General features: G+C 36.7%; 1 protein-coding gene across 3 annotated transcripts in view; it reads right to left on the bottom strand.

The window, feature by feature from the left end:
• Window positions 1-15,372, bottom strand: part of ARHGEF12 (Rho guanine nucleotide exchange factor 12) — a 150,877-nt gene that overhangs the window by 50,187 nt on the left and 85,318 nt on the right. For 2 of the 3 annotated variants that reach the window (XM_047877721.1, XM_047877722.1), the window contains 7 exons: window positions 13,009-13,107; window positions 12,332-12,381; window positions 9,882-9,939; window positions 7,177-7,355; window positions 5,907-5,984; window positions 5,595-5,714; window positions 3,873-4,013 (listed from right to left, as the gene is read on the bottom strand). In XM_047877721.1, the coding sequence (XP_047733677.1) occupies window positions 3,873-4,013; window positions 5,595-5,714; window positions 5,907-5,984; window positions 7,177-7,355; window positions 9,882-9,939; window positions 12,332-12,381; window positions 13,009-13,107 (725 nt within the window). The remainder of the gene's footprint in view (window positions 1-3,872; window positions 4,014-5,594; window positions 5,715-5,906; window positions 5,985-7,176; window positions 7,356-9,881; window positions 9,940-12,331; window positions 12,382-13,008; window positions 13,108-15,372) is intronic. The other variant, XM_047877723.1, reaches the window with a different exon arrangement.

The following is a 15,372-nucleotide window of genomic DNA, read 5'->3' as shown; positions in this document are numbered from 1 at the left end:
CAACCAGACATCCACCTCCTGATGTGATGTAACAGGATATACACAGTCCCACCCATGAATTGTTCTGGCCAAACAACAGCTCTTAATCTGATCAAGATTCTAGATCTCACTAACAGCTTTCAGGAAATATAGAGAGATGAACATGTTAAACAACACCATGAAAATACAATTAAAATGTGGGTTGCTTTACCAGGCATATGACCCAGTTTCTGTCACAAAAGAACAGCAAGGAAAAAAAAAAAAGGACATAACAAATTAAGAGACTTATGAACCAAAGGCTGAAGACCTTGACTAGATCCTGACTCAGATAAACCAACAGCAGAAAGATCATTATGAGACAATTAGGGTAATCAAATTACATACTTAGAAATTTGATTTGATAATGTTATTACGCCTGTATTTTTGAAAAAGTCCTCTTTTCTCTTCAAGACACATATTGATGAAATAATGTCATGGATTTACTTGAAAAGAATCCTGTATCTGGAGGGTGTGAAGAATGAGGGATACAGACAGAACAAGTTTGAGCACTTGTTGATGACTTCTGAGGCTGGGTGATCAAGTACGTAAAAGGGATCATTATGTTAGCCTCTATTTCTGAATAGGTTTAAAAGTCTCCAAAATAAGTTTTTTTTAAATATCAGCCACAGATTCACAAAAACCAGACAGATGCTCTACATTTTAGATGCTGATTTGTGATGTACTTGCTTCTGCTGTGAGAACCGGGTACATGGGTATTCTTCACAGCTTTCTCTGAGGTGAGCATAAGCAGGGAATTTTACAATAACAATGGTATCACAAACATTACAAGAATATTACTTTATAAAATGGGAGCAGAAAATAGGAAACAAGTAAAAGCACTGATTCAAAAGTAAGACCCATTGGTTCCTGTGGTCTTAACAGAGTACAAATGAAACAAACATGGAAATCCACAAGCTAAACAAAGCACATCTTAAGCTTCCAACAGACCTTGTAGGAATTAAACTAGTTATGTGTTCAAGTAAATATCCTAGTTTGCGATGTATTATCTCTCATCTGGATTTCCACAACACCCATTTATTTACCTGGCTTTAATTTCTTCATCTATAAGATAGTGATATTGCTTCTTTAATATTATTATGAGAGTTTAATAAAAGAATATTTGTACCGTAGGCATGACTGTGGACACAAAGTAGGAGGAAGTCAATAAATGGTAACTCTTTATTAGCCATTCAGCACACATTTGCTAGGGTCTTATTAGGCCAAGCAATCTTTTTTCCTTACAGATTTATTGCAATTCTCTTTATTGCAATTCATTGCCACACTGACATGTTTCTGATCGTGCCTCTCCACTGCAAGCAAGATAGAGCCCAAACTTGCATTCATTCTGTTGTTCATTCAAATACTTATTATAGGGGCGCCTGGGTGGCTCAGTCGGTTAGGTGTCCAATTTCGGCTCAGGTCATGATCTCAAGGTTCGTGGGTTCGAGCACTGCATTGGGCTCTATGCTGACAGCTCAGAGCCTAGAGCCTACTTCAGGTTCTGTGTCTCCCTCTCTCTCCATCTCTCTCCTACTCGTGCTCTCTCTCTCTCAAAGAACATTAAAAAAAAAATTAAAAACAAAACAAAACAAATACTTACTAAACACCAAGTACATCTCAAATAATCTCAAGTCACTGGAATGTTTATTTCTACACTTGCCAATTCACTCTGTGTTTCATAAAGTTATATTTCTTTTTTTCTTTTAATTTTTAGGGGGGGACGAGGGGGGAGAGAGAAAGAGAGAGAATCTTAAGCACAGGCTCCACACTCAGTGCAGAGCCTAACGTGGGGCTCGATCTCATGACTATGAGACGACGACCTGAGCCGAAATCAAGAGTCATATGCTCAACTGACTTAGCCACCCAGGTGCCTCCATCAAGTTGTATTTCTAACCCACATATTTCATTGTAACATTCCTCTAAATAAAAGGTAAAATTCAAAGTTTTCTTTTGTACCATCTGTTCTGAATTCCTGATTGTAGGATCTGCCAGACTTTGGAGACATGGAGTCAAATAAGACTGTCCCTGTCCTCTCAAGAAACTATCGAATGGTAAAGACGAGCCATGAAAACAGGAGAAGCAGCAGTGAATCTAAAAGGAGAATGTGAGAAGGACCTCCCCAAAACAGTACTTCTAGAACAACTTGAAGGCCTCTAAAACCTGAACTCAAGCCTCTGTTTCTAAGATAAACTCTAGCCATTCCATTCATCATCCCAAATACCAGTAAAATTTTCACTGCTCTCCCAAAATGTTATGCATTTTTACTCCTCAGGGCTTTTGTTTATATTTCAGGTAATGGTACTTTAGAGCTAGATGTAGGCAGATCACATACTATCGGGTTAAGTCAGCAAATTAGTTAACTCCCTTTGGCCACAGTTTTTTCTTCTGTAAAATTATGGTAACAATAGTACTACTTCATAAGGCTGTTTTGAGAATTAACTAAAATAAGTAACATAAACGAGTCATTATAGCATATGGTGTGTATGGCCAGGAAATGTTTTTTTCTTGAGTCAAAATTGAAATGTTTCATTAAAACCTTTAGCCTATTGACCAATCATAAGACTGTTATGTTAGCACTGTCTTTCCAAAAAAAAAAAAAAAAAAAATCCTCAAATTTTCCCTGAATGAAGGACTGAGTCATTGGGCCTAAGCCTCAAAAGGTGGCCTGAATGATGGCTTTAACTGGTGGCTTCCAAACTTTTTTATCACAACCTTCAATAAGAAAAAGAAATTTTAATTGTTGGGGAGCCTGGGTGGCTCAGTTGGTTGAGCGTCCGACTTTGGCTTGGGTCATGATCTTGCAGTTTGTGGGTTCGAGCCCCTCATTGGGTTCTGTGCTGACAGCTCGGAGCCTGGAGCCTGCTTCGGATTCTGTGTCTCCCTCCCTCTCTGCCCCTCCCCCGCTCATCCTCTGTCTCTCAAAAAATAAATAAAATAAACGTTAAAAAAATTTAAAAAGAGAAAGAAATTTTACATTGTTAACCAGCATACGGATGAACACACACACGCGCGCACACACACATACATGTGTATATAACAAAAGTCACAAGAAGTAACAGTTACCTCATCTACATTTTGCAAAGCATTATTTCCTATACTATTCTTTCTTTTTTAATGCTAGCCCTAATCCACTAAACTGACTCCATGATCTACAGTTTCCAAAAGACTGGTTTAGACTATTTTCCTCCTCACTTTTAAAGAGGGTGGTCTACTTTTTTAAGTCATTATTCTTATCACTGCATACCATTTACAAAGTATTGCTGAGTAAGCAACAGTGAACTTAGCTTTTAAGTACTCGTATGACTATGGTGCTACATCATATTCAATTTGAAATATTTTCTTATGATCTTCTTAACAAATACCCATGTTTATCTGGCAATTCTGGGGTTAATCAAGAAAGCATTACTAAACAAGGGCTATTAACTCAAGTCTATCTAACAGGACTAAGGCTTTTCCTCTTTGTAATGGCAAAGTGCCCCATGATTCAAGACTGAGTCACTCTGACCACAAATGGAATATTAACATGCACTTAAAGATATCAACAGTTGGCTTCTTGGTTCAGTAAAAAAACACTAGCATTATTAACTTCTCAACCCACAAACAAGAGGCCTGCTGGGAAATTCCACCTCCTCAAAAGAAACATTTGGCAATGTGTGTCTAAGGGAAAAAGTGAACTCTGGAATTAAAAGCTCATATACAACAGTGGCCAGGATTTCTGCTCATCAGATTGCTCTATTAAAGGCGGTGGTGATAAAAAGAAAGTATAAGAGAACACCTCTTATTCACGTAACTTAAAATCAAATATGGAAAGGAGCTGTAAAGAAGAATACAAGACCAAGACGTAGAACACTTACTTCTGTGCTGTCACTACTGGGCCGAGAAGCATCTCCGCTGCTGTAGTCGATTCTCCCTAGTCCGTCACCAGGGTCTGCTTCTACCTCACTGACTGTCGGGGGGTCACCTAAAGACCTGGAGGACGTAACTACAGCTCCATCCTAAAACAGATTAAACACACAAACACACACACACACAAACACACCAACACAATAAAAAAAAAGTCATTACTGACTGCATAAAGAAACAGACTCACGCTGCAATCTAAACGGAGACTGGTAAAAGCTGGCCAGTTTGATGCGATCAAGAAAGTTTAAACCTTTAAAAATTTAAAGCATCAGTAGTTTCTAATTCTGTGGTTCTAAAATGGCATGATCTGAATTTAGCAAAGAGAATAAAAGTTCAAACTTCTGAAGAGAACAAAAAGGTTAAATTGTATAATTCATATTTCCTGCCCATTACAGCAAAGATTATTACACTATAGATTCTGGTTAACTACCTTCTAACACTTTAAAATTTAAAAAAATTGCCAATTCTGGGACACAATACTATAATATAAATTATTACAGGCTTTTAGATCAGGAACCATGTTTTTATTGTTTGAACAGAATAAGAATGTTGTCTTCACTCAGTAATTATAACAACATAAAACTGTCAACATTACTGAGGCATATGACTCAAAATTTCATAGAGATAATGGGACTAAAAGTAATGAAAAAAAAAAATACTGTGTAAATGGAAAGTAACACCAAACTAGGAAGTCAGGAGACCTGACAGCTGTGCGACCTTGTGTAAGTCACCTAACCAGTGTAGCCCCTTATTTTCTCAACCGCATGATTTTTTGACTTTAAAATGAGATGAGGCTAGATGATCTCAAAGAATCTGCGGCTTTCTATGAACCAGTGTTTTTCACTTATAGACTCAGGAAGCATGATAAATCAAGAGCTTTTACTCAGTTTAAATGGTGCAGGTAATTTGTCCGTTTTGCTTTAAGATAAATTATAAGGAGCCTTTCATATTCCAAACATGAATATTACAGAATATAAATCCGGTTAAGCTATTTTTCTAATGAGACCATCATCTCCATAACTGATACCTATGTAACAAACTCTGTTTAAATCTAGTTTAAAATTCCAGTAAAAATATAGTTGTAAACAATATGAAAGTGCTTTGAACTCATCAGACTGGGTTTAAATCCAGTTCCGCTGCTTTTGAGGTACACGACCTCAGACAAGTTATTTCCTCTCTCTGAGGTTCTCTAAGTGTACACGTAGAATGGGGGGAAACAATAGTAGTATCTAATCTTGGAGGCTTGTTGTGAAGATTAAGCAAGAAAACGCTTGTCTCTGTATTTAGCATAATGCCTGTCATTTTATAAAATCTGTTCCTAAAAACTTAACTGCCATTCTGTTACAAAATGGCAGAATGAGTCTCAAAAATGTAAATATATGCGTCTGAATACATTTTGGTAGTTTGTTACATCAAAGCAAAAGCACTCAATTCTTTTTAAAGTTATTACGGAACAAAGAAACATGATATCATGAGCAAGCAGAGAATTAGAAGCCCACATTTCTTTTAGTTCATCATTATTTCTGTAACATGCTACACAGGACATCCTGTTGGCCTAGGCTAGAAAAAAAATCACTTTTAAAAAAGGCAACTGCAACCCTCTGAACTGAACACATTCCCAGAAGAAAAATCTCCTGCAAAAAGTTGGGTAGCATTTTTAACAGCGATGCTACCTGAGCAGAGCCTGTGGCTTTGGATAACTGCTCTTGCAGCTGAGGAATGTGTTTCTTGGCCTCTTGGATCTCTTTTAGCAATCTTTGGGCAGGTGTTCGGTTGTAATCTTCCTGCAATAACTGAAAAGTTATAAAAATATTTTGAGAATTAATTACTTATGTCAAGAAAATATAGAAAAAGTCCATTCTTAATAAATTAGCAGATGGCATTGATTACAATACTGCGTGATTGTGATCATGACAAATATCAACTCAACTATGCCCACTCACATTTCCACTGGCCTGTAAACATCCCCATTTCTAATTTAGTACCTGCAGCCGTTCTTGTTCTTTCTGTAACATTTTTCTCAGAATTTCTACTTTCTGGTTATGAACCACATTGTTTTCCTCCTAGAAAAAAGATAAAAAAAACAACAACAACAACCAAACAAAAAAGAACCAATACAGGGAAAGTGAAGCTAAAATAAATAGCAGTTATGAAGACAGGCTATTAGACATGACAAGGTTATTGAGAAATTTCAGCCCTTTTATTTCACTTTTACTAAACTAGGTTCAAGAAAACATTAAATACTGATTATTAGCTGGAGAAATGAAATTGCCTTAAGTACAAGAATAAGATCTTACACTTTCCATCCTTTGGATCTGTATTACCAATCCCCACGCACGACTCCTAGTACCTCCTGCCTGAAATATTAAGACAGCTCCCTAACTCGTCTCTCTTTGCTTCACAACCCTATAATATTTTATCTAATTAGCCTTCCTAAAATCACTCTCTCGCTCCCCCCAAATTTTAATAGGTTCTTACTGCCCACCCAGTTACATGTAAATGAGTCTGGTAGTTGTGATTTTTCAAATAGTCTTACCTTTTTCAAGCCTCATCTCCCACTACTTCAAGCCTTAATAGGCACCGACCAAACGAGAGTCCTGGCAACTTCCCCCCAACACTTGGTGCTTTCTTGGCTCTTCGTTTCTGTTTATTCTACTTCTTTTACCTGGGCTACTTTTCTCCCACTGCCACCACTTAAGTGATACCCATTTTTCAAGGTCCAATTCAAATAATAGCCTTCCATAAAGTCCTTCCTTACTACAACTGGATGTACTTCCTCCCTTTGAATTGTCACAGAACTTAGTATTTTCCCCTTCGTAATGCCTACATTCTGCCTTTGTAATTACTCATATACCCTTGATTCTATCTCAAACAACAAAAGGTTTAAGTACCTACTGTATGCCGAGCAATATTTTAAGCACTGGGGACACAACAATACACAAACAAAAATACCTCTGTCTTCTTAAACTATATATTCTAAGATAACTGGGGACCTTGAACATAGGGTATCTTAACTGTATTTTTGTGAATGACTTCCTGTTTTGTATATGGCAGGTGTTAAGTATTTGTTACTTAAATGTGTTATCGCAATACCCTATAATCATTTCGAAGTATTATGTAAATTTTTATATTAGGGAGCTGTTTTCTACTATCTTGAACTTGAATTTGTCAGCTCAACACTTCAAAAGTCTTAATATAAAGCAAAGGCACCATTATATAAACTGAGCATTTATAAAGAAGTGTTCCCCCTCTTACCCCCATGAGCACAGGACTAGTAATTCTCTCCATGTTCCCAGATGCTCCAGGTGAATGAGGGGATGTCATGATGGGAGACATATGTCCAATGACTGATGACTCTACTTCAGAATCGGCAAGTGGAATCTGGGGCGACCCAGGTGGGCGTCCCTGAACAGTGAGAGCTACATAGGAACCAGCTTTGGAGGGGTAGATAGAGGAAAGGGAGGGAAGGAAAAAGAACACTGTCACCTTTTTTTACAGCATTTCACTACTTCATCTTTGACAGTTCTATAAGATCCAGTTATGTAAGCAAGCATGATCTGCTAACCATCGCTCCAGAAAAAAAGAATCCAACTTGTCATTTCTCTTTTGTTACTCCCCTAAAAATCTAAAAGAACAGTGCCATTTTCAGATAGCAAATTACCACTCAAAATATCAGATATTACATAAAAGCAAATAAAATTTCTAGTCCCAAGAATTGTTTCTAATTTAGGGAAGAGTGTGTTAGTAGCAACCATCTACTAATGGTTATGTTCAATTAATTTCTCAAATGTAAATTTAAGGAATGATCCTATTTTAAGACGCTATAATGAGGCAGGGATTAACCAATTTTCTAGAATATCATGATGCACTTTTAAATTAACTTTAAAAAATGCATATGACCAAAAAAACCCACGAAAATTGGAGAAGAAAACCCAACAAATAAATAGTGAGTTTTTATTTTAAACTGTGGAGAAGACAGAAATTCACTAAGCATATTACAGGGGGAAGAAAGCACAGAAAGCAAAATCAACCCTGACCAGAAAGACTCGACAACAGACGCTCATTTATCTAGCATTGAGAAAAAATGAGACTTTCAAATTAAGGACTTTTCTAGATAGCTGACCTCTGAATAACAAAATCTTCCTCTTAGACTTTCCAATCAAACCTTTAAATGCATTCACACTTTTCTCCCTATTTAACTGTCCATGGAACTCACTGTCAATTATTTCAGTGTCTGGGGTCCTAAAAACCATTTTTTTTTAACACTTATTGGTCACAAATGCTATTATTTGGGGGTATTTTAGGTACATATACTTTTCAAGGTTTTCTTTTATTATATTTCTCTCTGTGAGAAAGTCATCTACTATGTCTTATTTACTTATCCATGTGCTTGCCTCTGTTAGCTTCCTATTTCTTCCCTTCCCTTCCTCAGCTATGTTTCAACTGCTTCCATTTGAAATCACTTGTATTATGTCTAGAAAATGCATTCATTACACAGTAGGACATGGGGGACCTCCAGTGTAAGTATAGTATACTTTAGTATGCTATAGTATACACAGGTTTGAGGCACTGCAAATTTATATCTGTTGGACACTCAGAGTGTTTTATGCTTTAAGTTTTTAGCTAGGCTCTCGTTATTAGATAAGTCATCTTTTGTTATAGTGCTAGGATTTAATTTTTTAAGTAAAATTTACATTGGAATGGATAAAATATATAACCTAAAAAACTAAAGAAATCATCTTTTTATACTCTGCAATAGTTAGTTATCAGGCATCTATTTAGTTATTATCATAAGCCATCATATTTATGTAGCACATAAAAATGCATAAATCACAATCTCATCATATAAATAATCAAATTTATTCATAAACGCAGACCTAATTTTGATTGTCCCTTTTCTTTTTAAAACATACTGAGATTAAGAACTATGATCACAGTGACCATTTAGAGCACTGGGAGTCTGATAAACGTAAAAGAATTCAAGGGTTGTTTTAAACAGTAAGATGGCCAAGGAGGAATGCCATTTATTAAATTTATCCAAAAGATGTCCAGTCTATGAAAAAAAAATGGATTAAATAAAACAGTAGTGTTTCTGCTCAGCTATAAATATTTATTTGTAGTCTACTTTAAAAAAAATTTTTTTAATGTTTATTTTTGAGAGAATGAGAGAAACAGAACATGGGTGGGGGAGGGGCAGAGAGAGAGGGAGACCCAGAATCCGAAGCAGGCTCCAGGCCCTGAGCTGTCAGCACAGAGCCCAACGACGGGCTTGAGCTCATGAACCGTGAGATCATGACCTGAGATGAAGTCAGATGCCTAACTGAGTGAGCCACCCAGGTGCCCCAATTGTAGTCTACTTTACTGTGGAATAGTCTGATGCAGAAGATTCTAAATTCTTAACGTTGGAGATTTCCAAGAGATCACTACCCTGCATTTTATTTAATCATTTACTTATCTGAGGAAACATGATTATGCCAGATGATTTTTAAAGTTCCATTTCAGTTCATCTGGGTCATTCCATCTCAATTCTCAATCTCTTCCCCCTCAGATGACTCATGCATTTTCCATATTACCATATGCTTTCCGTATTACCATATTACCAAGAATGACAAGGATATTATAATCAACCATGTATACGTAGTGGACCGAAGATAGTTATTAGTAAATTAAGAATTTTCGCCTCAGACCTTCCTTTAATGCAGGGTTAAAGCAAACTCCAGCCAAGAGGCTAAGTCCAGCCCAGACTGTTCTGACAAAATAAAGTTTTACTGAAACACAGCCACACCCGTTCATTTACATACTGTGTATGGCTGTTTTTGTGCTACAATGACAAAGTTGACTAGCACACTGTAAGGCCCACAAATCCTAAAATACTTACTATCTGGCCTATCACAGAAAATGTTTGCTGATCCCTACTTTAAGGAATTCAGAAACCAATTAACACTAAGAATAACACTTACATTTGATTAGCTTCACCACTTCCAAATGGTTTGAATGAGTCACCAATGTACCATTCACCTTTAAGAAAATGGAAAGTGCATGTCAGGTACATTTCACTGAGAATGGAGAAATCGACTTCAGGAATTATTATACATAGTACAACCCATTATAATATAGCATAGTACCCATAACTACATTAAAATATGTATGTTTTGGGTGCAATATTCACTTTTCTCACTGTTCTATAACGTATACTCAGCAATCAAATGAAGTTGAATGCAAAATAAGGCCTTGATTTAAAGGACATTACAATTTACCATGAAAAATGACAAAATACACCATGCAACAGGTTTTACAAGTCCTTCACAGTGAAGGACTCTTGCAAACAAAAAGGACTTCTCTGCTTTTAATTACAAATTCTCTGATTTGTCAAAATCATACTAATTTTTTTGAAAGATAAAAAAATAAGCAATATTTCCACAATACTCAATTTACTTTGAGTTTGCCAATCGTGACCTAATCTTTACAATGAAAATTAATTTTCAGACAGGCTAACTGTGGGAAAGGTTATCCAAAGTCTCAACTAAACCAAATTAAGATATAAATATCAAACACGGATCTAACATTATTTTTGTTGATGTAAGTAATGCTAATTTTTACAAGTTCAAATATGTCGGTGTCAAAAAGAGCAGTAAAATACTAACCATGCGCACCAGAGATGATCACTATTAACCAAGAAATTTAATCTGTGAGACACTATTTTAGCAAACACACACCAGATACACAGGCACATATACATATACATTATATCTGCCTTTTTTTCTGCAAATACTTTTTTATTCTACTGTGGATATCTTTCGATACAGGTACACACAGACCTAATCCATTCTTTTTTTAACAGATGTAGGTGAAATGGAATTTCTTTCTCTCACCCTCCATTTATGCACATTTGCCTGTTTACAAATTTTCAATATGATAAGGCTGAAATGAATTTCCCTGTATATATACCAGTTCACATTTGTAAACTTACTTTCTTAGGTTTAAGTTCCTAAAAGCAAAGTTTCTGGTCAAAGGTTATATACTTTTTGAAAGTATATAATTTTTGATGCAAATTCACAGATTTCCATCCAAATAGATTCTACCCAATTTATACTCACAAGTTTATGAAAACAGCCATTTTACCATACCTAAACTATGCCAAATGTGTATTATCAATAATCTTTAAAATTCCTCACAACCAAATATATTTGCACCTACCATTTTATTTTTAAATGTTTGTTTATTTTTGAGAGAGAGCACGCACCCAAGCTGGGGAGGTGCAGAGAAGAGGAAACAGGATCCGAAGCAGGCTCCGCACGGTCAGTGCACAGCCTGATGTAGGGCTTGAACTCACAAACTGTGAGATCATGACCTGAGCTCAAGTCAGATGCTCAACCGACTGAGCCACCCACCCAGGCGCCCCTCACTCACCATTTTAATTTCTACTTCTTTGTTACCAGTGAGGTGAGACATATTCTCTATAATATTTATTTCAGTTACTTTGGGGAACTGATAAAATTCTTTGCCTATTTTTCTATTAAGCTATTTATTTACTCTTTTCTTAGGAATTTAAAAATGCTCTTTACAAGCAAGGATATCCCACTCTATACTAAGTTTCAAATATTTTTTTTCCAGGTAGTTGTAAATACATTCATGGTGTGTTTTCCTGTACAGTAATTTGATTTTAAGTACTCAAATTACTCAACTGTCTCAAGAATAATTACTAACTGGGGCGCCTGGGTGGCTCCATCGGTTAAGCATCCAACTCTTGATTACGGCAGAGCATCAGGCTCTGCACTGACAAGTGTGGAGCCTGCTTGGAAGTGTCTCTCCCTCTCTCTGCCCCTCTCCCACTTGCGTGCATGCTCTCTTTCCCTCTCTCTCTCTCAAAATAAATAAATAAGCTTAAAAAAAAGAGTAATTAGTAACCAATCCACTCTTTTCATGCTTGTCAGATTTCCAGGCTTGTTTCTGGATTGATAGGTCCATATCTAGACTAGAGCCACTTGCTTTGAATTAATCCTTACATCTCATCTCACACATACCCATACACATAACATGTGTTTGTTTTTTTAGCTATTCTTATACCTCTGTAAAATTCATTTGGAAGAATCATCAGTTTCACAAGTAGTGACACATCTCCTCAATCATATTAGTATATTTTGATGAGACTTTCTTGCTAACAGATTAGTCTGTAGAGAAATGATCTTTATAACTGACTTACTTTCCTATCCCAGAACAAGACTCCATTTATTCGAGTCTTTTATCATGCCCTTCAGTAGAATAATATTAACCTTAAAATAAACAATTTTTTATAAATACATCCTATATAATGCACTGTTTTTGTAAAACTCCAAGTGAAAAATCCAACCCAAAATATGGCTAATATATGCTGTTTTTTAATCTACCATAAATTCCATCTTTTCCTTACCTTGATGATTCGATCACCTGTCTGTACTCCAGCCCGCATGGCTGCTCCATCTGTAAGAAAAATTAATTACTCAAAATGTAATTCATTTGCCACGTACTGATAATCTTCTTGAAAAAGGCAACATAACCAAATGATTAAAAAACATGGGCTCTGCCACTCACTAGCTGTGTGACCATAAAATCAGTCAATTTTATGTTTTCTTACCCTAAGCCTCAATATCACCTATAAAATGGGGATGAAAAATACCTACCTCCAACTATAGTACCCAAATAAAGTATTTGACATAGAGTAACAGAACATATTATTATTACCATTTTGGGAAAAGCAGATGTTTTTGAGCATATAACCATTTCTTTAATCTGGTCTACCAAAATATCTCTGGTGCCATGAAAAAAATAAAAGTCCATCAATTTCTGTAAGTGATAATGAATAAACATGAACAAGGAGTCATACGGTTTCTAAAACTACATGAGACTGTTTTCTTCCTAGTGAGTACAAAGAAAATCACCTAGGGTAAATTTGTACCTATAAATATGACACTAAAGACTGATCTAGCCCAACAGGCCACATGACCAGCAATGCATGTGATTATTTTATTATGCGCAAGAAACATGAAGCTTTTCTGTTCTTACTCTGTTTGCTCCCAAGTGACAAGACTGTTTTAAAAAATGCCTTGCCTTCTTTGACAGACTGTACGAAGACTGGATTGTCTCCACTGACCGTCAGCCCAAATCCATTGTCATCCTTCTGGATGATCACACAACGCTGAACAAGACCTGCACAAGAACCACAGGGTAAAGAGAGAAGGAAGAGAAAATGGAGAGAAAAAGACATTATTACATATTAATAATGAACTGTAATGAACTGTATTCTATCTGGAGAAACACAAGATGACATGTGAGGCCCTTATCAAAAATCAGAGTACTAACCCCATAAACAAAACAAACACAAGAACATCACGAAGAGCCATGTATGTTGGTCTCTCACTGGACAGGTAGAGTAGAATTGCCTCAAGATTAAAAACAGCTACGGCAAAGTGGAAAAGATGAATTATTAGAGAGGAGACAGAACGGAAGCCTATTCACATCTCTGCTATTTATCTGTAACACAAAATCCTCCCCACCGCACTGTGTTTTTTGGTGCTCTAATTAGTATTTAAACCCAAGAAAATCAAGTATTTTGGGACATAAGGCTAGAAGCATCCCCTGGTAAACCCTAGAGAAATCCAATCTCACTCTCAGAAAAATCTACTCAGAAAAAACTGACTATGTAAGGGAAACTGACTATACAAAGAAGAGCACCGGCAGATCTTCTCCCAAAACGAACAAGTTCAAAGACAGACCCCGGCTCATAGAAAAAATAAACAGAAAGGAGAAAAAAGTAGAAAAGACAAAGAAAGAACCTGCGAGCTCAACCAGTTCATTTCTTTCACACACTCACCTGGATTCTACAGGAGAACTGTTTTCCTTTTAGCTAGACAGCAAACAAAAGTAGTCAAGGCAAGGCGAGAGAAAGAGGGCCACAACCAGAGGAAGAGAGATGTCCCATCACAGAACCCTGATTGACACCCAGGGCTGTTTGATCACAGATCAAGATCTAAAGATCCTGAACTCTGTGTTAGCCAGAGATTTAACACTTTCAGCTTTGCAGTATCTAAATGCTTCACCAAAAATCAATATACAAAATATGGAAAATAATGCAAGTATAGTGATGATGAGAAAATAAAAATTTCTTCAGAATAAAGATTTTTATACAAAGAGCATGACCTTTTAAATAAGTCTGATGCACAAAACAAAGGGTATGTTAAAGATTGCATGTTAATGAATACACGTATTTCTCGCTGTTGTGCAATGTCACAAGTATGTGGAGCCTACTACAACCGAAAGCCTGGAATACGTATATCACAGTACAGGAAACACAAACTATGAACCTCACTCATAACCCTACATGAGAAATTAAAGTGAATCATGGACCTAAACACAAAGGTTTCAACTTTTCATAAGAAAACACAGGAAAAAATCATCAAGACCTTAGGGTAGGCAGAGATCTTTTAGGATGCAAAATGCATCAACCATAGAAGAAAAAAAATCATACACTGGACTCAAAATTTTAAATATCTGCTCTTCCAAACACTGATAAATGAAAAGGCAAGCCACAGAGTAGGAGAAAATATTCACAACACAAATATCTGAGAAAGGACTTGTGTCTTTATTATATTTAAACAACAAAAAGGACTTGTGTCTTTATTATATTTAAACAACAACTCTACAATTCAATAATAGGGGACACATTTTACTTCATTTATTTTAAATGTTAATTTATTTTTGTGAGAGAGAGACAGAGAGAGAGAGAGAGACAGAGCATGAGCAGGGGAGGGAGACACAGAGTCCGAAGCAGGCTCTAGGCTTTGAACTGTCAGCACAGAGCCTGACGCGGGCCTGAACTCTCGAACGGCGAGATCATGACCAGAGCCAGTCAGCTGCTTAACCAACTGAGCAACCCAGGCGCCCCTAGGGGACACCTTTTAAAACAACAAACGATTTCAGGGCACCTGGCTGGATCAGTCAGTGAAGCATGTGACTCTTGAATTCGGGGTTGTGAGTTCAAGCTCCATGTTGGGTGTGGAGATTACTTAAAAATAAAATTATATTGGGGCGCCTGGGTGCCTCAGTTGGTTAAGTGGCCAACTTCGGCTCGGGTCATGATCTCGCGGTCCGTGAGTTTGCGCCCCGCATCGCGCTCTGTGCTGACAGCTCAGAGCCTGGGGCCTGTTTCAGATTCTGTGTCTGCCTCTCTCTGACCCTCCCCTGTTCATGCTCTGTCTCTCCCTGTCTCAAAAATAAATAAAACATATAAAAAAAATAAAAATAAAATTATATATAAAAAAGAAAAAGAATAAAAGATCTGAATAAATGCATCACAAAGAAAGATACTGAACGGCCAATAAGCACAGGTAAAGGTGCTTAACATCTGCAGTCATCAGGAAGACGCAAATTAAGACTACAATGAGATACTACTATTCGGTAACTAGAAATGGCTAA

This window comes from Prionailurus viverrinus, chromosome D1 (assembly GCF_022837055.1).
Source record: "Prionailurus viverrinus isolate Anna chromosome D1, UM_Priviv_1.0, whole genome shotgun sequence".
Lineage (NCBI taxonomy): Eukaryota > Metazoa > Chordata > Mammalia > Carnivora > Felidae > Prionailurus > Prionailurus viverrinus.
Note: the sequence above shows the minus strand (reverse complement) of the source record. Positions and strands in the feature narration are given on the sequence as shown.